The following is a 23,503-nucleotide window of genomic DNA, read 5'->3' on the forward strand; positions in this document are numbered from 1 at the left end:
GGTGAGAACAGACCAAAATATAACACTATTTTATTTTTTTTATAAATCTTGACATCAGCGGTCTCCCAGACTAGCATGATTTCAAGCTTGATTACATTTCCTACAGTGCCATCATTCACTCTGTGCATGCATCAAGCACTAGGAAGTGTAATCAAACTTGATATCATGATTGTCCCTAGAGACTGCTACAGTGATAAAGGAGTTACATTTTTGGTGTATTCTCACCCCAAACCGATTAGGTCACTTCAGAAGACATTGATTAAACCAATAAGACGTCTTATTAATTTATTTTATGCTGCCTTTATGTGCTTTCTGGTGCTTCAGAGTTCTTGTCACCATACAATTGCATTATATGGACCTACAGAGCTGAACTTTTCTTCAGAAAATCTTTGTTTGTGTTCAGCAGAAGAAATAAAGTACATTTTTGGGTTGAACTTCCTTTCATGTTGCATGTATATTGCGTTTGTATTAGTCATTGAGTTATTTAAAGTTAAACACTTTTTTTCATGTCAGCAAACTGTGCACACAAGCACATTTCTTTCAAATATCTGTATAAACTATAACAAGATTCAACCGCAGAATCACATCCGCTGTGGTGTCGAGCGAGCGCTTTATGATCTTGAGGCGGAAGGGGCGGAGCGTCATTGGCTGTTGAGCTGCTGCTCGTGCATGCATTCAAACGGCTGACTTCAGGAGCGCGCGCAAGGGCTGATCTACCTCCACCACAAATCTACATTACATCCAGTTACTGCACGATTCTGTCAATCAAATATAAAGGTACGATTCAGTTAATAGCGGCATTTTTATCTTTTGGAAGTACCGACTAACAACTTGGCTTCAGATAAACCGTTACCGAGCTAACCATGTAGCAAATCGAAAGGCGGATGTGTTTTTGTTTTTCAACTGCTGATGCAAATTGATCGTGTATAGGCACCGGTTCCTGGTTTTATAATTACAAGAAATAGTGTCTCGTAACCCTTCGATAAAGTAGCCTTATTTAGTTTGACCACAATATTAAATGTGTTAGCACCGCGGCGACAGCAAACTGATGACAAACTAGCTAATTTTCTTTTAACTCAGTAACTTTTAAATTCGTTTTGTAACAAGCCTGATAATGCAAAAGCAATGTCTAGACAACAGCTTTGTATTAATATAAATAAGCTTTGGCAGTGCCTGACCAGTCCATTTTGATAAATGTGTGTGTTCACATGCGTCACCCATAAGTCCACAACTGACAAATGTCAACAAACCAAATATTGCTATTTAGTCAAAATAAGCCTAAACTGTCTTAAATCGGGTACTGCTTTTAGATTATGATGTAGGACAGATAAAAAAAAAACAGGTTGTGTTTCTGCCATTGCTTCCTGTTTTAATACTGTCTCTCCAAACTCATTTGAAACTCGGAAGTAATGTTGAAGAATCCAGCCGCTGCTCTTTTCCATGCAATGAAAGAGAAAAGACATTTAGTCACTAACATCTCCTTTTGTGTTACACGGGAGAGAGTCTTGTGTTTTTAAGTGACGTGAGGGTGAGCGAATAATGACAATTTAAATTAAACATTTAATCAAGCATGTGAATGCATCATGTCATTAGATGACATATTGCCTACTAGAGTGAAAGTTTATGTCTCTTAAGCTGCTGGAGTAAATGTCAATCGGTTGTATCTTGCAAGGCGGATGGGAGACTGTCTCATAGAATGTAAGATTAACAACTCAGATAATCTCAATGTTACGTCTGAGGACTTTGAGCTGTGCTGTTTGTTTAGAAGAAGCTTATTGGATCATCATTATCACATTTAGACTAATAGTGCACATGGAAATGCTGAATGCGAACCAAAGGTACTAACACCTGAACTCATGTCCATCTCTATCTCCTAGCAGACTGCAGGCATGATGGTACAGGAGTGAAGCATCTGGTCTCGTCCCGAGTGTGAGGTTGGATTAAGGATGCTGGAGGAGGGTGATGGAGAGGTGGAGGGGTCTGAAGGTGGAGGGGGGCTTCAGGTAGAGGTTGAGAGGCTGACGGCAGAGCTGCAGGAGGCCAATGAGGAGAAGTTACAGGCTGCACGGTACGGCCTGGCCGTGCTGGAAGAGAGCGCTGCACTGAAGACCAAACACAGCCAGCTGGAGGAAGAGCATGAGGCTCTTAAACTGGAAATGCAACAGCTCAGAGAGGTCAGTGAAGAAAGAGGGGGATACGTTGAAATGAAGGCTTTGGGAAACTGTCGCGAGACAAAGCAAAAATACTTTTTTTTTTTTCGTTAGTAGGTCATTTTGTGCTCTTGTAAAAATGTTGTGCTCAAGTAGTAATTTAATCATATACACATTGGTTGCAGGGCTTGAAATGAAGCATTGTCATATGCTTGTTATCCGGACAAGTAAATTGGTCATTCACTTGTCTGGAGAGAAAAAAGGACATTTTAAGTTACATGCTCAATTGGGTTGAAACATTTAGTGGACATTATCAACAACGTCGACAATAAAAAATTGTCGACACAATTTTCTTTGTCAAAGTCGATTGATCTCATTTAACGCAACATGAGATCACATTAAACTCTGATGATGATGACACATGAGAGCAGCACTGCAGCTTGCGATTTACTGAGGAGAGGAAGAATTACACAGCTCACAGTCTAGATGCACTCCAAACTTTCCAAACATCTTCCGGTGATGTAGATCGCAAAGTATGAGGGAATTGATGGAAAAAAATGAGGGGAAAAATACCAAATAAGTAAATACAGAATCACTCTTGTTGTGTAATAGACTTGTAGACATGCTTCAAGAGCATTGATCTTTAATATAAGTATATTTTGTCTTTACTGCACTCACAGAAGTATAACCAATTGTAAAAATACACTTGTATTTAAAATACACATATTTAAGATGCATTATCTTAAAGCATGTCTAAATATCATATATGTTGCTTCTCAAGTACATTTATCTGAGATTACTTATTTTGATAAGTAACATGTTACATTACTGTTACCGCAGAATGTTATCAGATTACAGTAACATGTTACACCCTACACTGATTGTAATGGGGATAAAATAAAAATTTTAATAAAAGTAATTTAAAGTACTAGTTTCAAAGCCAGTACAAGCCATTTTCTCAATCAACCCATCATTTGGCAGGTGTGGTAAAAACTGTTTAGTGGACCTTTTATGTTTATTCTTTTTGTTATAAGCTAAATCGTTATTTGTCACTCAGACTGAAATAACGTGCTATATCCTGTCCTTTCCCCTCCCCAGATTTCTGACTCAAAAGTCAGAGCCCTTGAGAAATAGCCACCAAGAGCCATGACCTTATATCTTGCCAGAATGATTGTCCGCTCAATGCTATATACACAAAGGGCCTTATTTCCCTGTTTAAAAAATACTTCAGATGCCATTTTACAAATGTTTTTGAGTTCTTGCCATTATAGTATTAGAAAAGAGCTGCATTTGCCTATAGATAATGTAAGTTTTGTATCGGCACTAATAGTTTTAGCCATTTTTCATACTACACTGTTCATACAGAGCAGTTTGTGGTTCATTGCTAAAGTCATAAACAAATACACTATAAGCCTGGTACGCAATGAGCCTTTCTGGGTCTCAGTTATCGGATTTATTACATAAATCTGTCCCCAAAAATCCCTGTTTTTGGACTTAAAATCCCACTAAGTAGCAACAGATTGAGGGCATCATAAAATGTGCATGTTTTATTAGTTTTGTGCATATATTATTTGCAGTGTCGCTGTCATTTGTATATGGAGTACACATACGCACCACAATGTAGACAAACTCCCTCTGGTATGAAGATTAGGCTCATGTGTGTCTGATTAGTAGAGCATGAAATCTGCAAAGTAGGTGAGTGTGGTAGAGTGAAATGACAGGAGTGAACAGATCTGGGTCTAGTGTGCTAGGAAAAAGCATTAGTGAGTGATTGTTGGAGCATCTAAATAATGTGTAGATGTTTTTATCATTACGTCACCTTGCAAAAGTCTAGAATTTTTACTTTGTGTACAATTTGAATGATGATGAATCAGTAGCTTTTAAGTGAATTATTGTTTCAAACCACGTCTGATTTAAAAATAATACCATAAAACAAAAGTAACATTTTCCCTTTTCGTGCTGTAACATCATCTTTTTGCCTTGCTCCTACACAGACTATACAGTATATGTTATTTTATTTCATGTCATTTCCTGCCTGTCTACTCGCATCTTATGAGCCCTGCCTTGCACACTTCACTGCCCCCTCCTCAGGCCTCCTCCTTTCCTGATTAATTATAGAGTAGAACAAACATGTTTTTCCCACACATTCTTACACGACTTAATTATAATGTTCTGAAAAATAAGAAGCTATATTTATAACAGGCAATCTGGTTTGCTGTGCTACTTCTGGTTACAGTTCAGTGTAAGACAATCTGGTGCACACTTGTTACCATTTGTCTAAGCTCAAAAGGGGGCTTAGCATGAACTGAAGTCCACATTAATTACACACTTTAGTAGCCATGGAAGCTGGAATGTAATGTTTACAAGCGTCATTGTTAACGTATACTGTCATACATTTTTTATATCACTACCCCTGAATACAATTGGTGTAGTTTTTTGGCTAGACAAGTAAACAATTACTTAAAATTAATTTAAGACAGACAATTTTGTTTAACTTTTAACAGCTCTGAAAATGTTCAAGCTTAAAGTAGCTGAGGACCAAACATTTGGTCAGTGTTGTTTGTTCATTCTGTCAATCAACAAAATAATTTTTTTTTATGTAATTTTTTTGTTTTTGATTTGTTCTATTTTGATATGAATTGGTAGAGACTCTGCTAGTGTATCTGTTCCTTGGCTATAATGGTGATAAGAGGATTTTTTGTGTGTGTGTGTAGGCTCTGGCAGACTCTGTGAGCAGTCATAAGCGTGCAGCGGCAGATGGAGAAAGCCGAGAGGAGTGTCTCCTGCAAGAGACAGCAAGCAAAGAGGCAGCCATGTCGTTTCGCATGGATGAGCTGCAGGCGGAGCTTAAACAGGCCCGCCTCATGATGGCCAATACCATAGCTGAAAATGACCGAATGGCAAGCCTCTCCACCCAGCTGAAGAAGGTATATTAACATTCGGCATCCAGAGGACTAGTGGTTTTGTGAAAATATGTCCAAGCATTCCTTACTAAATATACATAACAGTTTAGTTGCTGGTACTATTTATTGCTTGTGATTAATGAGCATTAAAATGGTGTATGTTTGCTGAAAGATGCAAAATTATTTGTGATGTCACAGTCAACATAAATTCCCATTCGCAACCCATTTTACAGATGTATTAATGAATTGTATTTCTCTGTGAATCTGGATATTCTATCAATTGGGAATTGACTGGATTGTAAAAAGAGGGCATTCCATACTAGTAAGGAGACAGACCTGGATATAAGTTTTGCTAACACAATGCCTAGTAGTTGTGTAGTTTTCAGTGAGCAAGGAATGTAGTTTCAGAAGAAGAGCAAGTTATTTATTATGTTGTGATTAAAGACTACGAAGACATTCTTTTTTTATTTGGAAGAACATGCACCCCTAAATCATTAACAGTGAGACTAAGAACATGCATTAAAGCTCAGTTTAGATGTTGACTTGAACAACATCAGAATGCCATTGATGTTTTACTAAATAGAGCTGAATACCATATCCTGTGCTAGCTAACTTGTTGATCAAAGAAGTAAAAGTGGAAATCAGACTCCTTGTGAATTGTGATACTGCGGCTGTCTCCGTGAGGCCTTGGCATGTAACACAAAGCCAGTTTCAGTGTCCACTTGAAGAGATGTTGTGGTGGACTACTTAAATGAACTAGCCTACATTTGTCACTTATGGCTATATATCATGCATATTAAAATCCTTGAGCTTGAAAGTTAGTTCACATAAGTGAAAAATTTCCTTTCACCAAAATCATTTGACTTTCTTCTGTGTGACACAAAAGGAGATGTTAAGCAGAATGTTAACCCTTCTATTTGCCATACAATGGGAAATAAATTGTGATGTGCACTATAAATTGGAATGTCAGAAAATTCCAAGAAAATAACCATTATTCACTGAAAATATTCTCCTCCATCAAAGCTCTCAAATCTCATTTGGATTTGGGTATATTCAAATATGATATGTAAAGCAACGCACTGGTCCAGACTAACATTTGAGAGCAGTAGCTTTGGTGCCACCAAGTTGTACAGATGGTACAGAAACATGCTCTGCGCTGATCTGTCCATTGAGCTGCGGTGACTGATCCAGGTAGAGCGGTTTCATTTGCTTTTGGAACGATTAGCATTTTACATTTCTCATAAGCAACAAAATCTACGTGCATAATCCGAGTCGGCCAACTGTCGAGTTGCACCGCAGTGACCTGCAAAGTTTAATCATGTATGAATATCTCACACAAACCTATTGTATGGCTTCAGAATACTTTGATTATATCACATTAAAATAGTGTGTGATATGTGATTGTGATGGGCAGAGCAGAGCGGCATCTGGGCAGAGTGAGGCCGTGAAGATAAGGAGAGAGTGGCAGACAGGAGAGAGAGAGAGAGAGAGAGGGTGTGAAGCTGTTTGTGTGTTGAGCTGAAAAGCCAACCGAATTTGTGTAGTGAAGCTGAAAAGAAAACCTTTTGTGTATTGCTGAAAAGCGGCCTTATTGTGTGCGGCTGAAAAGTGCAACAATAAACGTCTATGTGTTTTGTCAAGCCGGCCCCAGCATCCTCCTTTTCCACGAACGTAACAATGGTACTTTCATTTTTTTTTTTTCATCCATCCCTATTCACTGTCATTGTATGCACATTTTCATTTTTGGTTGAACTGTACCTTTTAAGAAACTTTTTATTGAAAGTAGGGTCCAGAAGATATGAACATGTCATTACAACTTAAAACATTTTATGAAACTCCCATCATGTGTTTGCTGTGCAAATCTGTTTATCTCTGTTCTGTTCTATTTTGAGTTTTGTGGACTTCCCCTGTCTCAACACACACTGTTGCTCTTTCTTCAGGAGTGTGAGTGTTTGGAGGTGGAGAAGACCTGTATGAGAGAGGAGATGAAGGAGTACAAGACACGAGAGGTGCGGCAGCTTCAAGATAACAGTGAGCTGGAGGAGGAGAACATCTCCCTGCAGAAGCAAGTCTCTGTGCTAAAAGAAAACCAGGTGTGTGTGCGGTATGGTTGGGACGAGTTTCTTGGGATGGCTTATTTTTAAGCAGTGTTGTCTTCTAAATGTATTTGAGATCTCAACTTTTTTCACAAATGTCATATGAACATTTCCATTTAAATTCAACATACAGCGTGAAAGGTTTGTATCCAATAGCATCACCAAATGGAATTGCAAAAATTGTTTTTAAACAGGTTTCTAAAACACTCCCCTGTCTTTCATTCTCAGTCAACAGAACGTTTTGACAGCACCAGTGTTAACACTTTTTAGGGAATCAGCTTATAATTATCTGGTGTATTGTTGACTATGCAAATTAAGCTGGGATAAGTGAATATATTTTAACATTGAAAAAAATGCACACATAACCTTGAATCACTTTCTTTTAATGTTTGCTGGTAAAAAGTCTCCCATTGTGAAGTGGACTTGGCTAAAGATGCCTTGTGACTTTGAATGTGTTTTTTGCAGCTGCTATCAGTGCAATACAACACTTCTGTTGTATTTCCTCCATCTCAGCTGATTTTTGACAAAGCCTTCCTTCTGAAGAACTGCACAAGAGAAAGGTTTTATTCACTTCCCACATGAATATTCAGACACACAGCGACTCGACTTGCTTTATTGGATCTCAAACCGGTTTGCTCAGGATGAGTTTCTACAGTCAATAAACAAAAAAGCAGAGCTGTCCTTAGACTTTGCCTAAGTGACTTAACTCATAGTCATAGATATTAGTGCATCATGTCTAAAGTAGGGATGTGCAGAACGACTAATTTCACTGACGTTTAACTGAAAATTCTGGAGTCGACTAGACTAAAAAGAAACTAACCTTTAGAAAACAGTAAAACTAAATTGTTTATGCGACCCATTTAAATAATTAATCTATTCTAAATCTGACTCTAAATTCCGCTGAAAAAGGAATGCAAGCTCACCTTGCATGATCATCATTGTACATTAAATATAGAACATGACACGCATTCACATTTATCAAATACCAGTTTTATTTATTGAAAACTATTGACAAATAGAGCAACCCTAAAAGCTTGTTCTAAACTGAATACATTAAGTAAAAGTTACTTAACATATTAAAACAGTCAATTATTTATTAATTATAAATAATTAATAGTTAGGCAAAGCCAAATCTACGAGAGATTAAAAAAAAAATGCGCTGAAAAGTTGTGCATATTTCACAACGTGCATTTGTGCCATTTAAAAGACTTAAATGGCAAGTCAATTCCACCAAAACCTCAGGTTGTCTGACAATGCTTATATTGTCATGAAGTGGGTATATGGCTAGTTGCCTGTTATTCCCAGAGAAAGAGAAATTTAAATAATTAATATAATGTGTTAGGGCTGCTCGATTATGGCAAAAATCATAATCACGATTATTTTGGTCAATATAAAACTACTATTGGTCATTACTGTATGATTGTAATACATTAATACTTTTAAAAGCTACCAAAGTTTCCCAGTCAAGAGCAGCGAGTGTTTTCATGTTCTGGTTGTTTAATTTTTATGACACACTAGACGGCAGCAGGTCTATTAACTTTACAACTATACATTAACGTTTATACTTAAAAGTCTGACATTTTAATACAAATCCACTTTTTTCTCCGCTGTTTAATTTCTCTTTAGAAATAACTGTGTTTACATGATTACCTCACCAAGAAGGGCATTTTGGTGGAATTTTGATATGTATTTGACCGTTCAAGTGTGCATTAACATGACTATTTTCTTCACGTCAAGATATACACAGTGAACGTGACACATTTATTATGATTCACGATGTCATGAGCCATCACGTTATAGTCTAGCTGCAGCAAACGTGTGCAAGTGACAAGCGCCCCCGCTCCAGAGTGTGCATCAGCCAGGAGAAGATTTAGTCTCTTTCCCGGTCACTTCACGCAACTCATAGATGTGGCAAATCGTAATTGAAAATATAATTGTATTAATCGCCCAGCCCTATTATGTGTGATAGTTCTCATACTTGTCATTTTGAATATCTGGAACACATCAGCACTGATAAGCAATTTATGTTGCTGGTTAATGTTACTGTATATGTGGTCATTTGTTGTGCAAAGCCTGCATTTGGGATAAAAATCAGTAAAGGCATTGTGGAACCAGCCTAACAAGTTAGAAATGTGGTGGTCTGTTTTGGGAAGAGGGAGCTACATTAGAAATAGGCAGTTATAAGGTTACAGTAGATGACTTCTAGTAACTGTGACTACAAGTCAAATTAATTGCATGATACAAATTGTGTCCTATCTCAGTGTCAACCAATTTTTATTTTGTGTACTATTTTGGTTACTCAAGGTCAGGTGTCTAAACTGGAATCTACACTAGTTTGAATAGAGTATTAAGGCCTGTATTTTTGTTAAAATAAATAAATCATTGAATAATTGTTCTGCAAAGACTTCTGAGCGCAGATGATAAGAACACACTTCTGAAGCTCAGTTAATACAGGTACTCCACTATAATAATGGATAATTCTGCCCAAAATGCATTCTATGCTCATTGGTTTAAAATGTAATGCTTTTTTTAAACAGTCAGCAATGTTCTTTGCAGTAATTTAATATGGTTGCATTGCTCTCTGGTTTTCAACCCCAATTCCAAAAAAAAGTCGGGACAGTATGAAAATTGCTAATAAAAACGAAAATTATTGATTTCTAAATTATTTTCACCCTTTGAAAGCACTACAACTACATATTATATGATGTTTTACCTTGTGAATTTCATTGTTTTCTTTTTTTGAAAATGTACATTTAATTTCAATTCAGATGATTGTAACGCACTCCCAAAAAGTTGGGACAGTCATGTGTTTACCACTGTGAAACCTCACCATTTCTTCTAATAACACTTATTAAGCATTTGGGCACTGAAGACACAAGTTTGTTAAGTTTTGAAATTGGAATTTCCCCCAATCATCCATTATGTTGGTCTTAAGCTGCACAATTGTATGGGGTCTTCGTTGCTGTATGGTGTTCTTCATAATGCGTCACACATTCTCAATTGGAGACAGGTCAGGACTGCAGGCAGGCCAATCTAGCACCCACACACACGGCTTACACAGCCACGCACTTGTAATCTGGGGCAATGTGTGGTTTGAAGTTGTCCTGCTGGAAAATGAAGGGACGTCCCAGGAAAAAAACAATGCTGTATTGCAGTATATATGTTGCTCCAGAATTTGTACATGTCTGTCTGCATTCATGGTGTTCTCACAGATGTGCAAGTTACCATCCAACAAAGTGATCCCCTGTTTCAATCTCCCTCTCTCTCCTCAACATTTCCCTGTAACTTTTAAATGTCTTGTCTAATGACAAAAAGGCAAATATCAATAAATCAAAAATCATATACATCTGCAAATATGCACAGATCTAATTTATACCGATGTAATAAACAAACTATAAATAGAGTGTCATTCACACTCTGAAACATTTGCATTTGTGTCCACAGGTGGAGTTTGAATCAGTGAAGCTGGAGTTGACTCATAAAGATGAGGAGCTGGAGCTGATGAGGGTCCAGCTGGAAGAGGCCGGGCGGCTGAGGGAGATCGCTGAGCGGCAGCTGGATGAGGCCCTAGAGGCTCTAAAAGATGAGAGAGAGCAGAAGAACTGTCTGAGACGAGAGCTCGCCACTATAAACATCAACCCGTTTGACTCTATTGGTCACCTTGAGCTACAGCTGGACAACAGCCATGATGGAGAGGATAAGGTGGAAGGAGATGAAGAAGAGGAGATGGACAGTGGATATAATAACTCCAAAGGGATGGAGAAACACAGGTGCTCCACACCCAGAAACAGTGATGTGTTCCTCAGACCGCAGGCTCCTGGACTTGTGGCCGACTTGCTGAGTGAGCTGCACCTGTCTGACAGCCAGAAACTGAAACAGCAACTGCTGCAGGTGGGAGAACCTGTTTACATCCTACATAATGTTTATACTCCTCACACACTTCTTTTGAGCTGTTCAATAATATTTGTTTTAGAGCATCATTATCGAAAACATCTTTGGCAAACTATTTAGGAGAATAATTTTTTAGAGACCTTGAAACCGTATTTGAGCAATAGACTGATTGAAATGTGCTTGTCTTTCTGCCATTGCTCTGCATACACAAACATACAAATTTAACTTTGCAAATTAGGTATCAGATGTACTGTATGGGGTTTTTTCCTGTTAGAAATTGAATCTGCATGATGTTACTGTGCCTATAAAATGTAAAATATTTTTATAAAATTCAAGTGGTCTGATCTGTTGTGGTTAAGACTAGCGAAACTACTTTACATCACTTTTTTGATTGCCTTCTAGCAATATTATGCATTAGGAAGGGAAAAGATCCAGATGCTTCCCAAACATGGGTTACAACCAGCAGCATGACATCATACTTTATTGTTTAAGCATGTACAGGGCCTGAGATTATGCACTGGGGTGCGTAACTTAAGATATTACAGATGTATAAACTTTTCTAAACCTGTTAATTCGAAATGCAAATGGCATTTTACTGCATCTCCGTTTGCGAGCTACACAATACAACTATTGCTGCTGTTAATAATTAACAATGCTGTTAACATTGCAAGTGTGATGTTGAAGCGATCTAAAGTTTTGACACCTTTCATATTTTGTCGCTACATCAGTCATAATGCCGCACATTTGACAAGGCAGAAATGGCAAATATGCTTTGTGTATCAGCTGCATGGTGAAGAGAGACACTTAATCACCCGTTTCATCTCTCATCTCTATATCCCCATCCAGGGTCGGAAATTAATGGGTGCTCTGGGCAAAAATGCCCCCTAAATTCAAAATATGGGTGCAAAAATGCCCCCGCAAGAGTTCGTTGTTTTATTAATAACATCTGATAACTGCTTCCAAATACATACATTGCAATCTTCATTGAATTTTTTGCTGAACTTTTTTTGTTTCATGCGTTGCGGAGTCAGTGGCGGATGCTCGCGCCATAAACGTGCTCAAATGGGCACTCCACTTCTCAGGCTAAATTATGTGACCATTCGGTCTTTTTGTTCAAAATATACTTTCCTAGTAAGTAACACTGCCACTCGCTGTCACTGTGCTATAACCTACTTACATGCCCATCGATTCATCTAACTTAGTAAGTAACACTGTCACTCGCTGTCACTGTGCTATAACCTACTTACATGCCCATCGATTCATCTAACTTAGTAAGTAACACTGTCACTTCGCTGTCACTGTGCTATAACCTACTTACATGCCCATCGATTCATCTAACTTAGTAAGTAACACTGTCACTCGCTGTCACTGTGCTATAACCTACTTACATGCCCATCGATTCATCTAACTTAGTAAGTAACACTGTCACTCGCTGTCACTGTGCTATAACCTACTTACATGCCCATCGATTCATCTAACTTAGTAAGTAACACTGTCACTCGCTGTCACTGTGCTATAACCTACTTACATGCCCATCGATTCATCTAACTTATGCATCTCTCTGTTTTTGCTAGAAGGTGAGGCAGCAAAAGGAGGGATGTTTTTTATCAAGATAACACAAAATATATTGTTACCAAATTCTAAAATGTTAACAATAATATTCACAAAAATAATATGTAGATAAATAGCATGATGTGAAATAAAACATTTAATGATACAGTAATCATTTTTCATTAACCACTTTGTGTATGAATCAAATCTCTGACTAATGTTCAATGTGAAATGTTTTTTTTTTTTCAATTGGCATGGAGTCCCCCCATACACATATGAATGGGGAATTCCTCCTCATTTTCAAGAAATGAGTTTCAGGCCATGATGTAATCTCATTACTGTTACCGGTAATCATTATTATGAACCAGCGGAGAGGGTAATGAGAGTTGTAGCTACAGAGATCAACAAGGTCTTTGTAGAAATGTGGAACCACTCAAACTTTCAAGACTGAATGAACAAAGACAACAACAAGAGAACAAGATTTAAAAACCAATATAATCTCCCACCAAAGCATAAAAGATAAAACCCTTAAGATGTACATGCCTCTAAAATTATCTGCTGGGACTTTTTTTTAACTGCATCATCTGGCAGATGAGGGGCTACTTGTTGCATTCTGCCCAGGTTGTACCATCAATAAGTCATTCATGCCAAGCAGCAAAGTGTCTTTCAACCACCCAGCTTTTACTTTTCCTTGGTGAGAGTCTTTATTTAATTATTGATGGATTTTTGTAATTTATGACACACTCAACGTTAAAGAATTGTGGATGAAATTTCAATCCCATTAATAGTTTAAATCAGTCTCAAGTGCAACCCCTTTAGAGAGTTGCTAGTTGGTTGGTTCTTAAATATTACAGTTTCTCTAAAGTGGCTGTAGTTGCAGCAGTTGTTTTCTTTCTGAGCTTGTTTATGTAGCATTGTTAGAACTGGAATACCAGATGTTCTGGTCACCATTCACTTGCATTGTATGGACATAAAGAGCAGTAATATTCTTCTAAAAGACTTAATTTGTGTGCAGCAGAAAATGTCATACACATCTGGGTGAGGAAATGATGAGAGAATTTTCATTTTTGGGTGAACTATCCCTTTAAAATGTTTGTACACCAAGATTATTCGATAATAACGCAATGCTTTTCACCTCATGTGCTCCATTATAGGCATCTCAGTGACATGCTAGATTGAATCAGAATTAAACCTGAAATTAGTTTGTTAAAGGCCTTAATATTTGGTTGTGTATCTTTAGGTGGAGAGAGAGAAAGCCACACTGACCAGTACAGTGCAGGAGCTCCAGCAGCAGTTAGTCCAATCAAAAGATGCTCACATTGAACAACAGATGAAGATGGATCAGCTTAACCAACGTTTAGAGACCCTTCGGTGTCCAGTGTCAAGACCTAGTCAACGAGGGGGTGAAATGAGCCTGACTCCCATGTCCCTTCAAAACCTAGAGGCCGAAAATGGCATCAACTACTATGAGGTGGATGTGAAAAGCACAGAAGTTCTAGAGTGTCGCATGCAAGTGGCAAATGAAGAGCTTGCACGTCTACGCGAAGAGCTGAAGGAGGCTGGTGAGCATTCCAAGGCCTTGGAGGAGCGTTGCAAGCAGGAGAAGGAACACTGGAGGGGCGAGGCACAGGATCTTGCCAATAAAATTCGACAGTGTATCACCGCTAGCCGACAGGACCAGGAACGAATAGGACAGTTGGAGCGGGAAATTGGCGCCACACGGCAGGTCGCCACCGATTCTGAAGGTCACCTCAGTGCTGCTCAGGAGGAGCTTCTAGCATTCTCTGAGGAGCTTGCCAACCTTTACCATCATGTGTGTGTTTGTAACAACCTCACACCTAGTCGCGTGACACTTGATTACTATCGTGAAGGAGCACAGGCAGGGAGATCGCACAATCATTCACAGCCACGCCACTGTAATGGATCCCTCAGGAGGCACAGGCGTTCGGGAGAGGTGTTTGTGAAAGGAACCTACTCTGGAGAGATTGAGATGGGTAGCGGAGGGAGCGGAGACACATCATCTAGCTGTGGAAGTTGTCCAGGGTCTCCTACGCTAGACTTCAGGGACCCAACCAATGTGCGCAATCTGGTAGCCATCATACGTTGCCAAATTAAACACTTACAGGTATGTCTACTGATCCTCCGGATCAAACCTGTCTCTGCACTCCCCAAAATTCACCATGACCAAATCACTGCGATGAAATCAACATTTATATTCATTATTTTCATCTATTATTTTTAGTATCAAAGGAAATATTAAGACTGGAGATGGGAAAAAGTGTGGGCCAAAACACTGTTTCGAACCGTGGTTGCTAGGACAACAGTACACATTCACACAACGTCTACACCCCACGCCACTGAACGGGGTGCAAATAGACACTCCTATAATTATTTGTAACTACAATTAACATTTGTATTTGTCCTAAAACATTCAAGAAGACGTAATGTCTGTTCTTTATTTTCCTATGGAGCGCAACAGTCTTGCGACAGAAGTAAAAATCCCATACATTTTCTCAGTAGGGGAGAAGATTTTTTATGATAATTTATAAATCTATAAAGACAGCCCTACCGTGAGCTCCGAGGTTGTTAATCGATTATATATGCTTCTGCTAAAGCCACCAGTCTGCGTTGTTTCATTTACAATTTAAAAAAATTGTGTTTGAAAGAGGAATTACAGGTGAACAACTACACTACCCATGATCCTGAAGTGAAAACATCCACCAGTCTGAGAATCGCAGCAAACAAAGCACACCAAACAAGCTCTGCCGTTGACTGCCCACTTCTGTGACAAACTCTGAATGACGCAATCAAGTTGCGTTTTAACAAAAACAAAATTCTATACTTAAAATCAACAACTTTAATATTTTATATTTTTTCAGTGTTTTAATTCGATTATGTTATTCGCAGCGCTTCATGGGATTGTTGTTCATTCCCTCATGAAAGATATTAAGTGCAGGGTCTTGAACCTTTGTCTTTTTGTCTGATATTCAAATATTTATTTTGTCAAAAAAAATTCATGGGAAAATTCTTCCAAATCCAAAATGACTAAAAATGGACTGGCTCTGTTGCACTCTATTTTTATATCTTTAAAAATTACTAGTTCTCAAAAAGGTAATGGGGAAGTATCCATGCATATACTTTACACTCGTTCTTGTTGCCCCCTGCAGTGAGCATTGCAATACGTGGCATTAGTGGTTTATGTAAACTGTTGGTATAAATGAACATCATCTTTTTGGCAAAGAGGGACACAAAGCAATTTAATTGGTATAAGCAATCTAAATATAGATTTTCCGATTAATTGCAATCTACATTTGAAAGATCTCTATTCTTAAATCCCAAGATCGATCTTTTACTCTGTGCAACCCTCTACTACAATGAGAGGAAATCTCTTGCATTTGCAACCAATTTTCATGCTAGGTGATTAAAATGTATATATTTGGCAACTGGCCAGTAAATGTTTACATTTCTCTCACCAATGATTGTGTAGTTTAGTTGTGAATTGTTCAGCAGCGAGATACTTGCACAGCGTTTTTAGAGTAAACAGTGTTCCGTGTAACGTATGTCCAAAAATAAGATCCACCCACAACTTTTGTCATTTGAATAATGTCTATTTTAATACCCTTGATGTTCTTTACAGTCAGTTGTTGATCAAAAACAAAAAAAAACATTTAATTCTAATCATGCATTGTACAGATGAGAAAGCCATTCAAGTCCTCTCTCGATAACATGTGCTTATTTATAGACACCCTTTACAGAATTTTTATTAAAGATTACCGTTTTAGCACGTGTTCAACAAATCAATGTAAATACTACAAATTATGCAATTTAACATTAAATATGTAACAAAAAATAATAGATGAAATATAATATCTTATTTCTTGATTGAATACATTGACTTGCCAAAATGATGAAAAAGTTATAAAGTATAATTAGTAAAATGTATAATTTCCAAATGTATCTAGTTAGAAGGTCCCTTGTATAATTAACATCATTAGCTGGACGAGAACGTCTTTTCATATTTAAGCAAAAGGGACATTATAACTGAAATAATCCCATATGAATCGGTATGGAATCGAATTGAGAGTTTGTGAATCGGAATCAAATCAAATCTGTACCAATACACAACCATAATAAGCATGTGCAAATGTAGTTTACCTATGTTTAATGCGTATATATATATCAAATGCAAATCGTGATGCTCGGTTAAAAATAAGTAAATGTAAATTGAAGCTTGTTCCCATGTCTTACAGGAACATTTCATTTGTTAAGCTTGTAAAGCATGAATTAAAAACAGATTTGAGGTCATTTATTAAAAAAAATGTCCATTCTGCTTTAGGATGTCTGAATCTTCCTTAATGCCAAACTTCAAAAGTTGCAAAATTGCATTACATTAAATCAAGTAAACTAAACAGTTCTTACATAATGGCGATATGTATATCTAAATCTATGCTCTTTTTTTTTTTTTCTTTTTTTTTCATACATTTCAGGTGGCGGTGGACCTGTGCAGACAGCGCAACCCGTTACCCTCCCCATCAGCAGGAGGCAGCACTGAGTCAGACCACGATGCAGAAGCATTACTTGAGGAAGTGTTAAAACTTAAGTCCCTTTTGAGCACCAAGCGAGAGCAGATTGCCACTCTCAGAACTGTCTTAAAAGCCAATAAACAGGTAAATTACATGGCCGCTCATATAGATTTTGTTGCATGAATGATATGGCCAATATGAAACATTGCTTTTCAAGAAAGTATAAAGCCCATTCTCTATATTGGTTTGACACATTGTGTTCCGTCTGTTTTGAGAGATTTTTAAAGTTCTTTGGGCAGTTGCAAGAAACCCCTTAAAAGCAGAACAACCGATAAATTACTGAACATTTAAAAGACACTGATTACTGGCAAACTTATTTCACAGGGGGTGAACACTTGGAAATATATGATGACTGAATATGTTATACAAATGTGAAACATGTAGGCTAAAAAAACTTTACTAGATTTTCATGAGCTGTTATATTTAGCCTAGCTAAGTTACGTTGTCTTTTGCTTTGGAGATTTGTGTTTTTACTTTGAGCACAATGGTTTCTTTCGAAATGTAATGGTTAACTACATCATTTGAATACATTTCATACAAAGATACCTTTCATTCCTTGGCACATTTGTTTTGCAGAATATAACATCAATTTATGAAGTTTTACATCTTAATAAATACAGAACACTTTGTTGAGAACTGGTTGAACAAGGATTGGATTTGCTATCCAATAACTCTCCTGCTGTTCAGGATCTGTTTCTAAACTCTCGGTCTGGCTTTGCTTAAACTTTCCGTGGTGTCCTATGATGTGCTTTTATTATGAGAACATGGCCAACTGCCTTCTGCACCTGCATAACATTTGTCTGGAAGATGCTGAATATTCCATATGTTGGAATTTTCTATTCCAGACAGCAGAGTTGGCTTTGACCAACCTGAAGACAAAGTACGAGACAGAGAAGAGCATGGTGTCTGAGACAATGCTAAAGCTGAGAAATGAACTGAAGGCCCTGAAGGAGGACGCGGCCACCTTTTCCACCCTACGGGTCATGTTTGCAAGCAGGTATGATGGGATTACACGTGTGCAGAGTGCTTTGCTCACTCACAGCCTAAGGGAATTCTTCAGATGTCACAGTTTGTGCGGCTCTTGTTCCATGCTGATGAGTGACTACACTCTTTTGTCTGTAAACAGGGTTATGATTTATAAACATGGTGCAGATGAGGTCTTTAAAATTGCTGTAGAAAGTCTGAGTTTGCCATCTCAATTTAGAAAAGAAACTGAAACTTTTTAGTTTTACAGGTTTAACATTTTAATCAAATCTCCATTCTGATTGATTGCCTTGGGCAGAAATAAATTATTAAACATAAACTAAAGTGGAATGATTGTTTTACAACACACTATGGTAAAAGATGGCAGGCAGAGTGTTTGTTTACATTTGCAAAATAAGTTTGAGAGGTCATTGGGATACAGAGCCATAGAGATTAGTCAGTCATGAACCTCGTGGGGTCCTGCAGTCCTAAGAGCAAGCTAATCAGATTGTAATCCCAAGCTCTTCACATGCTGATTAACGTGCACAATCTCATGTCCCGTGGTCAGACAAGTGTGCCGTCTGAGCTGAGGTCATAGATCAAGCATCAAGTAAGAAGTGGGTAGTGGAAATGAGAACATTTTGTTTAGCTTTGGGTTAAAGAGTGATTGTGTTAATAGCAAAGGATAAACCTTTGTGAGTTTCAGGCTATTTAGTATCTAAATGTGCATAACATTGATATTATTTATGTTAAGATGTACAACAACTTCATAATAACCTGATTACATATTTATAGGTGACGTCAATACAACAATATGCAATGTAATATACTATTTCTATTACAGGATGGACTTGCCACTCTGAAACATTTTAAATTGTAAATAATCAAATTAGAGTTTTGTATTTTGTGAAGAAAATATGAGTGTTGTTTTCTATGCAAAACTGGTCACTGCAATGCTAGGGTTATGGTTAGTGGTGGTTGCTTACTGGCCTAAGTCAAAAACTCTCCAATAACCACAATTTTAATGACCTCTCATGTGTCTTTGCTTAAATATTACAACCGTGTGAGACACAAAATGTCCTGGAAAATTGTACCTTAAAAGAGTGGGAACCCTGATGTGCACCTCCTTCAGTGCAAATATGTGTGACTTTTATTTACCCTTTTATCATCTGCCATGAGAAAAATCATTAGTCTGTTTGCTTTGTTTTTGTTTTGCTTGATAAAATGAATACTGACTGGAAGCATTTTATTGCTTGGACAGCAAAGACTTTAGACCTTTTTAGTGTTTGTATATACATGTAGCGCCCTCATGAGGACAAACATTCTTCATTCACACCGTTCCTGTTCTCTGTATTTTTATCGCTCCTCCTCTTTTCACAGATGTGACCAGTATGTAACTCAGTTAGATGAGATGCAGAGACAGCTCGCAGCTGCTGAGGATGAGAAAAAAACACTAAACTCTCTCCTCCGCATGGCCATCCAGCAGAAGCTGGCACTGACCCAGAGGTTGGAGGACCTAGAGACTCCTTTTTCCCCTGTCAGCAACGGTGGCAGTCCTCGCCATTCTAGGACCAAGCATCTGACCAAATCAGGCCGTGCCCCACGGAGCCCCATGAGAAGTCCACGTTCCAGTCCAGTGCTGGTGCCTGCTGGCCCCCAGAATATAAGTGGCCACATGAGGGCACTGTCACGCAGCCTTCACTGCAGTCCTGTAAGAGCGTCCTCCTCTTCTTCATCTTCTTTTTCTGTCTCAAATGAAACAGATTCTTCTATATCCACTCAGAGTTTGGTATCTGTCGGCCTTGCGCGCGATACTACCTTTGTACGTAGTTATGGGTCAAGTTCGTCTCGCTCGTTAGATGACTCTACTGGTGGGTTGGGGCCTTTTGCGATCCAGTCACGACAACCCAAGGTTTTCGAGTCGCAGCCAAAAGGCCTGCAGGTGTCAGCACCATTGCGCAGTAACACGTTTATTAAAGTGCGTCGCTGCATCTTTACCTGTGACCAAACCTGGTCCTTTCTGTTCACGTTCAGTTGAAACCTTTAGAGCATGTTTAGGAAGAACTGATGCCACACATACAGAAAGAAGAGGGAAAGTCACAGTGAAGGAAAATGATCTAAAACCTTTAAAGAAGTCTAACGCAGAATGTGCGTTTCTCAAAAAGCAGTCTAACATTTCAAAATCTGTAAGTCGCTTTGCTTGTTCAAATGTGCCATCAACTGTACAGCCCAGATTCCCATCCAACAGTCTCTCTCGAGGATTAAGTGTAGCACCTTCTAGTGGTCAATCCGCTACGTACAGTCCAAAAGAAAAAGGCCAGAAATCATCTTTCCCCCGCAGAAAAAAATCTTCCTCCACCCTAGAGAACCATTCAAACTTTCGTCACGACACTGTTGAGGAAATGCCTTCCAACACGAGTCGAGAGATTAGGAGGGAACAAGGTCAACTCCAAAAACTCAGAGGTGTTGATGCAACAAAGAAGTCAACACATACCTACACACACCAGAAGTTCAGAGCAACATAACGAACATCATTTAAAAATCAGAGGTTCAGAATCGGATGCATGTAACAACAAAATACGAAAATGAGCTTGATCCACCATTTCATCAAAACAGCCATTAACGGTGTAAAAACACAAGATGACAATTAACATTACATCCTGCAAGTGTTTTTCTTGTCTCTTACAGGTTCTTTGTATCATTTGTTTTTGTTTTTTTTATGTTACCAATTGGTGTTCATCTACTGGCTTGGTACATATAGCTAAATTATTAACTTGATTAATCACAACTTGATTTATTCCAAAAGCATGTTAGCTTTATGCACATTGGGATTTACAAAAGTAGAAAAGTATTCCTGGATCAACATCCTTTGTTGGTCTTGGTGCAATGTTGCTATCAAACAATTATAGCCCTAAACATAAACCAGACACATTATTGGTTGAAAATGTTAGTTTTTTTAAGTGTCTTACACCAGCCCTAAGCCTTAACCCTAAACCTAACCCCAATTTATCCTGAAAATCAGAGAGAAATCACATTGTTATACATTCAAGCCTCTAAACCCAACCCTAACTTTAAAATCTGATTGGTTGCCATGTTGTTCCAGGACCAACAAGAATGTTAATCCAGGAACATGTACGACTTTGGGTAATCCCACTAAGAATTCTGCAGTAATATTTGAGTAATTATTCCCTTGTAATTTACAGTAAGTCAGCAATGTAATTGTTTTTATTTCTACTGCTAACCTAGTGTTTGGCATATGTATGAATGAACACTTTTTACTTATTGTCTCTCATTCTATCTTTACAGAGATAAAAACTTCTTATTTACTCACTCTATGCTTCAATATGTGGACCTCATGACCTCCCATACCCTGCTGACCTGACCCATCATCCTCCTCATCACAGACCACACCTCATTGGGCCTCTCTTCATTTCTCTCGTGCCTCTCCCTTTCCTGTGTTTTCTTTTGTTTATCGTTTTTTTGTTTGTTGAATCAAGTGCTGCTCAGCTTTAATGGACTAAAAGCTGAACACTTGCATGGCATCTCATGATGGCATACAGTATAGTAAGACGTCTGCTTCAGTTTGTCACAGATATTTATACCACACCAAAATCACTTTTGGAGATCAGTATTGTTTGAAATCTGACAGGTTTTGACTGACCTTTACTTCAATAGCCATAGATAAACATACCTTGCTTTGGGGTTTGCCAGAGATTTGGTTTAAGCAAGTGAAAACTATCGCTTTTTTTTTAGCTATCATGGAAGGCATTCCTCAGGTATAACTGACCAGTTCTATTTTATGTTTTATTTACGTGTTATATGTCATTTATAGCAGCATGCTCATATCAGCCCCAATTAACTCATTCAAAACTCATCAAAAGCTGATATTTTCTGCTCCTGTACCATTCTGTGATGGCAGATGGTTTTGTTGAATGATGTAGCAGTTGTTACCGTGGCCTTTTTGAAGCAGTTAACAAAACACGAATAACCAGAACAATCAACTATGCAGATTAGAAAGAATTAGCTGCTAATAAGCTCATGCAAAAAATAATAAATCTATTCACCAAACTGCCAGTTTTGCTGCCTACAACACAGGGTTAACAGACAGCACTGTTAAGACTATTGTGGCTATTTGTATTATATAGGACTGTGTTAAATTGCTCTCCATATGGCAGTTATTATGTGTTCATGTCAAAGGGAACACTGGTGGAAAATATATAATAGGATATAAAATAGTGCCTTAATGTTTTGAGTGTAAAATTGTAGATATTGATTTAAAATTTTGTTTATTAACCAGTGAAAAGGGTTTGGATTGTTTTGAAACTAATTATGGACATTGTTTGTGCATGTATGTGTAGATAATGTAACATTCCCTGCAATAAGCCAGTTTTGTTAAAAGCTAGGCCTTTGCAACAGAAGCATTACACTGTTCTTATCAGAACAGTGTGTGTGTGTGTTATCAACCTATTTTAAAATCATCCCGTCTTTCCAGACGTTTAAAAATATGTATTTCAAAATGCTATTTTCAATAACAACAAAAAATGATTCATTTATTTTTTCTCCTTTTTAAACCCAATTTTCTTTGACATTTTATTCTTCACTCCTAAAACAATAGCAAATCTCATGCAACCTTGTATGTTGTTTGTGAAATGTGCAGTGTAAAAATAAAGTGGTTTCAATGTTTATTTTCTTGTCTTTTGGTTTGCTGTAAATGTACACAACATTTTTACTAATATATATATATATATAATAGATAGATCGGTAGTTGGCATGTCAAGCAGTGTGATGTTCTATACTTTATCTAAAACTTGTTAAAAATTATTCAAATTCTTGTAATTATAGATGTAGTTTTATGACCTTGTTTAACTACATGGAATATTAATACTTTTAAGGAATATTCCGGGTTCAATACAAGTTGGGCTCAATCGACAGCATCTGTGGCATAATGTTGATTACAACCAAAATAATTGTGACTTTCGTCCTTTTCTTTAAAAAAAAAAAATCTTAACACTGCAGGACATTTTAAGTGAACTGCAAGAATTTACATGTATGCAAACAGCTATGTTTGTAGTATTTTAAAATGTATGTACTAGTATGTGACTTATATTAGTGAGAAGTGAAACTATATGCAAACATACAAATTACAGACTTGTTTTACCTATAGTCCGGTATAGAAAAGGAAAAACATTCATGTCCATATTTATCTACTGCTCATAGACTTATGCTCTAATAACTTAATTTAACATTTGAAAGTAGGCTAATGAAGTGATCGTGTTTATTTATTAGTGATCGTTGAGAGATTTAATACTTAATATCTTGAATATATAAAATCATTTTACGATTTTTGCCAGGGGCGATGCAGATAT

At 37.6% G+C, this 23,503-nt stretch overlaps 1 protein-coding gene across 2 annotated transcripts; it reads left to right on the forward strand.

The window, feature by feature from the left end:
- The first annotated feature begins 634 nt into the window (after nucleotides 1–634).
- Nucleotides 635–22,820, forward strand: zgc:162200 (uncharacterized protein LOC558638 homolog). Of its 2 annotated transcripts, none has more exons than XM_052108759.1 (10): nucleotides 635–777; nucleotides 1,881–2,174; nucleotides 4,865–5,077; nucleotides 6,994–7,146; nucleotides 10,594–11,040; nucleotides 13,832–14,716; nucleotides 17,079–17,258; nucleotides 18,020–18,171; nucleotides 19,518–19,848; nucleotides 21,444–22,820. In XM_052108759.1, the coding sequence occupies exons 2-10, from the start codon at nucleotides 1,947–1,949 to the stop codon at nucleotides 21,447–21,449; spliced, it is 2,595 nt and encodes an 864-aa protein (XP_051964719.1). In that variant the 5' UTR covers nucleotides 635–777; nucleotides 1,881–1,946; the 3' UTR covers nucleotides 21,450–22,820. The 2 variants fall into 2 exon arrangements, with proteins under 2 accessions (XP_051964719.1, XP_051964718.1); XM_052108758.1 differs by having other exon boundaries at nucleotides 655–777; nucleotides 1,878–2,174.
- The last annotated feature ends 683 nt before the right edge of the window (nucleotides 22,821–23,503 follow it).

This window comes from Xyrauchen texanus, chromosome 37 (assembly GCF_025860055.1).
Source record: "Xyrauchen texanus isolate HMW12.3.18 chromosome 37, RBS_HiC_50CHRs, whole genome shotgun sequence".
NCBI lineage: Eukaryota > Metazoa > Chordata > Actinopteri > Cypriniformes > Catostomidae > Xyrauchen > Xyrauchen texanus.

Excerpts from the sequence above, each read along its gene's own strand:
- zgc:162200 (XM_052108759.1), top strand. The coding sequence starts at position 1,947 with ATGCTGGAGGAGGGTGATGGAGAGGTGGAGGGGTCTGAAGGTGGAGGG. Across the intron at positions 5,078-6,993 it reads TCTCCACCCAGCTGAAGAAG|GAGTGTGAGTGTTTGGAGGT; the intron begins GTATATTAACAT and ends CTCTTTCTTCAG. Across the intron at positions 17,259-18,019 it reads TCTTAAAAGCCAATAAACAG|ACAGCAGAGTTGGCTTTGAC; the intron begins GTAAATTACATG and ends TTTCTATTCCAG.